We start from the raw sequence: 7,388 nt of genomic DNA, 5'->3' as shown, positions 1-7,388 counted from the left end.
CTTTGGAGTAACCTGATGTGATATACAACTGAACTGCAATCTACAGATATTGTAAATATTTTTTGTGGTAACTGCCATTAAAAAGCCGGTTGCATGACATCATTAGTGAAGGGCTTCTGCTGCTGAGTTGATAGTTTTCCACCAAGATTTCAAGCTTAATTATTGATAACTTTCTCAAACGAATAAAAGTACCATCCACGCCAGTCCAGAAAATCCACACCAGTCCAGAAAAGAACCTAGCTTACAACAATGTAACATATTACATTCTTTGAGTTGGCGCTAGAGTTGTGATAGAAAGTTAAAAACAATCCTAAACAGATCAATAATCCTCCAAAAATATTTTCTCGTGAAATGGTAGTTGAAAGCAAACAAGAGATGGGAGGTGCTTTCTCGATGCGACAAAAGAAGACTTCGTAATGTGAATTCTAACTCTTCTAAGTTTTATCATTGTTGACAAGAAGCCTATTCAAAGTCAAGTTTCCTACAACCAATTTAAAAATGAAATCCACTTCATAACCGACGACATTCATCATAAGGAATGTTAACTGCCATGGGGCAACAAAACAAATCTACAAATAGTGAATGGCAAAAAGCATTTTATTTACAGTCCTGTAATCAAAGGACTGAATATAAGTAAGATACACTCCATTACCATCCACATCTAAGAACTTTATGTTAGAACACAATTTGCCTTGCCTGCAATAAGAGATTTTATCTATCGGAGAGAGTTTCTATCCCCATTAACATGCATCCAATCTTAAAAAAATTGACAGTGCTTCAAGAAAAGCTTTAATTTGTTACACGCGTAAAGTTTGTTTGTGGAGGTGCCAGAAAGCTTTGTATTCTCTAGTTCAATATCCCAATTTGAAATGGACAACAGGTCTTGTAATTACCACACAAGTGAAAAGAGACTATACCTATTGTACCACACTAAATACAACTAAAAAGGCAGGTTATATTAACATGCATCCGGTCTCAACTTCTGAGATCTCATACAAAAGGACAAGTTCTAACAGAAGAAATTGTTTCAAAGACCTCTCAAAAGAGTAACACAATTTTTTTATCTGATCAATGTAGTTATTTGGCACTACACTTGTGCATCCATTATCAAATCCGAAAGATTCACACAGAATCATTAGTGTCTTTAATAGAAAAATACACACTCCTAAGAACTCAAAGATCAGTCGTTTCATTTCAATCACACAGTTTTGCTTTTCACAGAAACGTGTTTACTAGCTTTTCAGATAAATATAAATCAAGAGATAACTCTCCATGCCAAAAGCACATTCCAAGTGATTGCTTTAATTTATTTGTTAAATGGATGTAAAGTCAAACACAGAACAACAGTTACAATTTGTATGTCATTGTCAGGACACTCCTATTTTTAAATAAATTGAAAAACTCATTCACCAACTCATTACATGAAGTTTTCTTTGTCAAAATAAAAGATTACCTCAAAAATTCTCTATAGAGTCTGCTCAAATACATGAAGCACTATTTTAATATACGTCAATAAAAAAATCATAAAGCAGCATATGAAGCTTCAAATAAATTGTTCTTGTGTCATTTGCTTTTGAAGTTTAATATCATCCTAGCTTCCAGAGCCTATGTACCGTGGTGTGGACAACTGGATCAATAGATATATTACATTAGTTTATAAAATGTAGAAAAAAGTATTCGATACTTTTTCTTCTTTCGTTTAAATTCTCAAGTCTATTCCTAGTTTCCTGGCCCTATGAATGGATGTGTGATGGTGTGGCCGCGTGGATTGTTATATATCTACACAAGCCACCAAATCAGGGTTTTCATGTAGTATATTTTGCTTCCCTTAAAACTTTAACCTATATCCCATCTATCCATTTTACATAAATAAGGTGAGAAAATACAAAAGAACTTCATCCAACTCAATGTTGAAACAATATAATAATAATAATAATAAACTATTGCATTATAATAGATACACACCTTTGTAAATAAATAATAATAAAGTAATATTATTTTTATTTATTATGAGTATAATTTTCAAATTTGTTTAGTAAATGGTTAGTGTTGGTTCATGTGACCAACCACGCTTTAAGTATGCATGCAACCTTCCATCGGTAAAACAATGCTCTTGATTGCCTCTCAATATTCAATTACTTAATGTCTTACATGTTTCCCGATAAATATGATAAATTACATAATTATTTAGGTAAAAAATAACTGTCTTATAAATGCACCAACAGTTGACAAAAATTGTATTCCTTGAGATCTAACTTGGCAATCTAGTGTTAATCAGGGATTTTACCCAAGTTTATACAAACCTCAACCAAAAAAACAATGCTCTTTTGTCAAAGCTTCTAAAAACGTCAATAATAGCTAGTGTTGTTTTGCCGAAGCCTCTTGGAAAATCACAAAGAAAACCCATAAAAACATCATCTGTTGCTAGTGCTGTTTTTCCAAAGCTTCTGAAAACACCAAAAATGGCTAGTGTTGTCTTACCACAGCCTCCAAAAACAAGATCAATTGCTAGTGTTGTTTTCCCAAAACTTTTAATTATGCCAACAGTGGCTAGTGTTGTCTTCCCCAAGCCTCTAGAAACACCAACAATCGCTAGAGTTGTTTTTCCGAAGCTTTTAAATATGCCAACAATGGCTAGCGTGGTCTTTCCAATTCTTTTGGGTACATTGACAATTGCTAGAGTTGTTTTTCCGAAACTTACAAATACAATAACAATCGCTATTGTCGTCTTGCCAAAGCTTTCAAAAACAACAGCAATTGCTAGAGTTGTCTTCCCAAAGCCTCTGGAAATACCAACAATGGCCAGTGTTGTTTTGCCAAAGCCATTGAAAAAGCAAACCACCATGATGTTCGATGTTGTTGTCATCTTGAGCAACTCCATTCCTTTGTTCTGTTGCTTCTTCACTCTAACTGTTAACAAACAAAAATCCATATCATGATGTTGAAATCATATTATAAAATTGAGATGTCAATTACGTTTGTACACTAATACCAATGCCGAGAACAATGTTTAATTGTATTTGGTTGTTGTCAAAAGAATTTGTTTATTCATGGATTATATAGAACTCAGACATGAGCATAATCATGGAACAACAGGAGACCTTACCTACTGTAGTTGCCAATTAAAATACATGGCTTGTGAACTATATAAATCATAAACAAGAACTTAAAAAAAGTTAAATGAAGTCCAATATCCCTTCACCTAAAATTTTGAGGCTGCAATTACAGAATTAACGAAGTTAACGAAATCAAACGAAATCAAAAGCAATCCCAGAAATAAGAGTCGAGAATCAGGGGAAGAGACAATTCCAGCATCCAACAAAAGTATTTAAGCCTCCTGCTGTCAGGCGTGGCAGTTGCAATCCATTATTTTGCTGTATTAACACTAGCAAAGCAATGTCCAGATCAGAGTAGGGAGTTTTCCCATAGTGCCAAATAGAGGATCCAACATTGAAGAAACCCACAATTACCCTCAGATGAATCAGACATTGGGGGAATCAGCGATTACCTATGGCTCACCATAATTCATATCCATCTGAGTAACTGCGTAAGATAAGAGGAAAGTCATCATCCAGAGGATGTTAGAACTGTACAAATTGCGTGGAAACAGAATTCTTCTCCCTGCTGTAAGTTGTGTTTTTCAGAATCAGTACCAGGCCAGCTAGATAAGGCCTTTAGTATACTCTGCAAATCGGGTATCATATGTACTCTTTAATTTACTGAATAATAAAAGTGATTAAAGTTTAATTATAGCACCAGTTTTCTCCTGAATTAATATATCAGATCTGGGTTGTTTTCTGCTGCTTATCTACTGGGAAGTTGTAGATATGATTGTAGTAAAGTTTTGATCGATTGGTGTTATCATAATTTTCCGTTAAGGGTTATTACATGGATCTTATGTGTGATTCATATCTTTTTTGCTCTTCTTTGGGTGAGGCCCCATCGAACCCTCAATTACCATATCAAATAAAAAACACAAAGGATTCAATTTTTACCAAAGCAGGTCCTTGAATTAGATTCCACCTTAAATCTTTTACTACAATATGACTCCTTGAGTAAATTCAACAATTTATATCAACAGAAGTAAAAATTTCTAAAATAAAAACAAATTACAGAATTCCAAAAGTAAAGCAAAGCATTTTGAGAGAATTAGTTTTGAAAACCTGGTTACTCAAAGAAAGTGCAAGAGCTAGGTAGATAACCTCAAATGACCTTAATACTGGCAACTAAACAAAAAGTTACACAAAAAAAGATAACTAAGTGACAATTTAACAAAATGTAACATCAAAAAAGAGAACCAAACTTACCAATTTAAATAAAAAAATAAAAAAAAGAATGAAATGGGAATACTAGTTATCTAAATAACTAGTTTGAGTTTCATATATGCACAAAGTAGCAATTAGACATATGCTTGCATAGATGGCAACCAATCGCTGCAATCTTTTGCTTCACATTACTTTGTTTTTCATTCCGTTGATCCTAAAGATCTTTGGGACATGTAGAACAATAAACAAGGGTCTTATCTGGGTATTATCTAATATAATGAACAAGAGTTTCGTTCCGATTATCATAGAGGTTTTTGGCACGTGTAGACAAATTTCCAATATAAAATAAGGGCCTTATCTAGTATTATGAACAAGATCTTGAAGTTTAGAGTCTCGTATCTAGTACAATGAGCAATAAGACCTTGATAGTGTAGACTTTGTGGTAAAAATATATACAGCAACAACCCAATGGTTTAGAATTTTCAGTGCAGCTAAAGAATTATCACTGCAATACAAGAAACGAGTATTATTTACGTGTTTTCACATTTCAAAAATACGTCCAATAAAAATTTGAAGACAGATTGTTGACCAATGATTATAAGCAAAAAAAAGTCGTCTACAGTTGTGGAATAGTATAAGCATGTAGATAAAAACCCTGAGTTCCCAAATTAGAAAAACACGTTGAAATTGGACAAAATACAAAACAGAACGAGAAAAGTCAAATTCAGGTTGCCAAAATTTGCCCAAATGACAGATCTATCCCAAATATCTACAAACAGTATTTACCAACATTCAATGTCCGGTTAAATTGCAAGTGAAGAAAAATACTAAATATATATTTAAAACAGGGTGAAAAAGTTCCTGGCTCTAAAATTATAAAAATTAAACTAGAAAATGTTCTCGCTGTGCTTGAGTAAGATATGGAATTTATCGAAATTGTGAGAGGACAAAAAAACCCACATTCTATTTTACCAATTCTAAAGGTGGAATGACATTTGTGATGCCCTTCCTCCGGCCCTTTTTAAACTAGTGGCTGTATTTTAATTTTAGAAAATTTCACACTGCAGTTTCAAATTTAAGCAATTCTTATACAATTTTTCTTACCGATCTTTCCAATTCCGTCCATTCTTGACAAAAAATTCGTCAACAAGTTTCCATCGTACTTTGTGATACACAGTTGCGTCACCTACAAACTCAATCACACCACCCGCCATAAACCTCAACACTGTAACAACAAAGAAAAACAATCGATCACATAATGCTATTTACGCTGTTACCTGAGAATTTCATCATCTGAGGCTGGGCTGAAAATATCAGGGAAAAATGTCCTCGTCAAAGAAAGGCGTATAATGGAGCCCTAACCCTAAACAAAAATACAAGTAGTCTATTTATCTTTTTACAAACCCTAGGGAGACATACGCGTTTTCTGACCGAACGAGTAAAATAACTGGGAATTCTTTTAAGATTTAGCAAATAAGTGTCGTTGGAAAAAAAAAATTGTCATGGTAAAATTTGCGCACACAGCCAGTTCTCATTTAGTTATGATATTGATAATTGATATCTTTATTTTTCTATATGTATTTATTATTATTATTTTTAACATTAAAGTATATATAGTGTTTGATTTTCAGAGGAAATAATGGAGGGGGACTTCCTAAAAAATTTAGAAATTTTAATGATTGTTGTTGAGAATTTTTTAGGATTGTTTTAAAGCAATAGTTTCTTGAATTTTGCAGTGAGTTTAGGCTTAAAGTTTTAAGTTTCAAAACTTCAAAATTTATGAAAGCTAGTGGTCTCATGAATTTTGTTATTTAGCATATTCAATTGATGTGAGTAAATAAATATTTGAAAATTTGAAAAAAAAAATTTGATTAACAAGTGCCAAAAAAATGCCTAAGCTTGTGGGGCAATTTCTAACCCCCACCCTTCCACCTGTTTAAATTTGCTAAAAAATAGGGGTTGCTTTAGGAAAAGATTTCAATTAATCTTAAAGCAAAAAAAAATTACTTCATGGGACCACCTGCTCCTTAAAAATGGATCTAAAGCCCCCATTATGGGATCCTAACCGTAGATAGTGGGATATATGATGCACTCAAAAGATAAAATATATGATATGTTTGTAGCAAATGTGTTCAAATCAAATGAAATGTGATTTTCAAATCGATCATCAAATCAAATTTTAACTCACAACTAATATTTGCATTTAAAATGTTACAAAAATTTGTCTCCATCTCAAAAATCAAGCAACTCTAAAACTTTGAAATTTTTAGATTTAGGTTTTGCTTGTTATAAATAGATTGAAGAGGTAATAGTAGCCTGGAGATTGGTTTTGGTTTGTCTCAATTTAAAGAAATTTCTACTTTGGTAGGGTTTCATCATATTTTTCTTGCAAATTCTATCCATTTATTTCTCATTGGCATTGTTGATAGCACGACACAATTTGGGCATAATTTTGAGGTAAGTCACTTGTCATGGTTTCAATTATGTATGCGGTCAACTCCATTGTTGTGTTTTATATGATTCTAAAAATAAAGACTTGTGGCACTATAGGATCTATATTCCAAGGCTTAAGTCATTTAATTTGGTTTTTTAGATCTATGAATTCTATAGTGAACAATAAGAGGTTGGTGGATCAAATATTTCAACTCAAATTTACCTCCAAGAGCTTGCAAAGGCAAGCCAAAAATTGTGAAAAGGAAGAGAAAGTTCGGAAGCTCAAAATTAAGAAAGGAATTGTTATGGTCAAAGTATTTTTGTAAAAACAATGCAACAAAGACACAAACCAATTTTTCAATTATTAGTTAGAATTTTTAAAATTTTGATATACCAAATTATGTTTTAGTGAGAGTACACTTACTAATCAATTATGGTTCCCTATCTCCACTAATAATTTAGACCAATCGAATAGGTTCTATAACTCACAGATGAAGTCATCCTACACTAAGCAACCATTTAATGGGTATAAGGTACATTAAATTGTCAACTAGGTTTGTAAACTTGAGATGGGCATACATTGTATGTATACTACGAGGTGCCTAGGTTGTTGAAATCTGGAAATTACTTAGCTTGCAATTTTACTTAAAGGAAAATGTAGTCTAACTAAAATATGAAATTGTATTCATA

The 7,388-nt window shown here is 32.6% G+C and overlaps 1 protein-coding gene across 2 annotated transcripts; it reads right to left on the bottom strand.

Annotated features, from left to right (window-relative positions):
* Positions 1 to 2,100: 2,100 nt before the first annotated feature.
* Positions 2,101 to 5,924, bottom strand: LOC131049311 (uncharacterized). 2 transcript variants are annotated; one of them, XM_057983357.2, is made up of 3 exons: positions 5,543 to 5,797; positions 5,370 to 5,451; positions 2,208 to 2,910 (listed from the first exon to the last, which is right to left on the bottom strand). In XM_057983357.2, exons 2-3 carry the CDS (start codon positions 5,389 to 5,391, stop codon positions 2,294 to 2,296), a joined length of 639 nt encoding a protein of 212 aa, XP_057839340.1. In that variant the 5' UTR covers positions 5,392 to 5,451; positions 5,543 to 5,797; the 3' UTR covers positions 2,208 to 2,293. The 2 variants fall into 2 exon arrangements, 1 of the variants encoding a protein (XP_057839340.1); XR_009358715.1 differs by having other exon boundaries at positions 2,101 to 4,770; positions 5,370 to 5,924.
* Between the last annotated feature and the right edge of the window lie 1,464 nt (positions 5,925 to 7,388).

The sequence above is a fragment of the Cryptomeria japonica genome, chromosome 8 (genome assembly GCF_030272615.1).
Source record: "Cryptomeria japonica chromosome 8, Sugi_1.0, whole genome shotgun sequence".
Lineage (NCBI taxonomy): Eukaryota > Viridiplantae > Streptophyta > Pinopsida > Cupressales > Cupressaceae > Cryptomeria > Cryptomeria japonica.
This window is presented reverse-complemented; position numbering and strand designations above follow the sequence as displayed.

Excerpts from the sequence above, each read along its gene's own strand:
- LOC131049311 (XM_057983357.2), bottom strand. The coding sequence starts at position 5,391 with ATGGACGGAATTGGAAAGATCG. Across the intron at positions 2,911-5,369 it reads GGACGGAATTGGAAAGATCG|TTAGAGTGAAGAAGCAACAG; the intron begins GTAAGAAAAATT and ends GTTTGTTAACAG.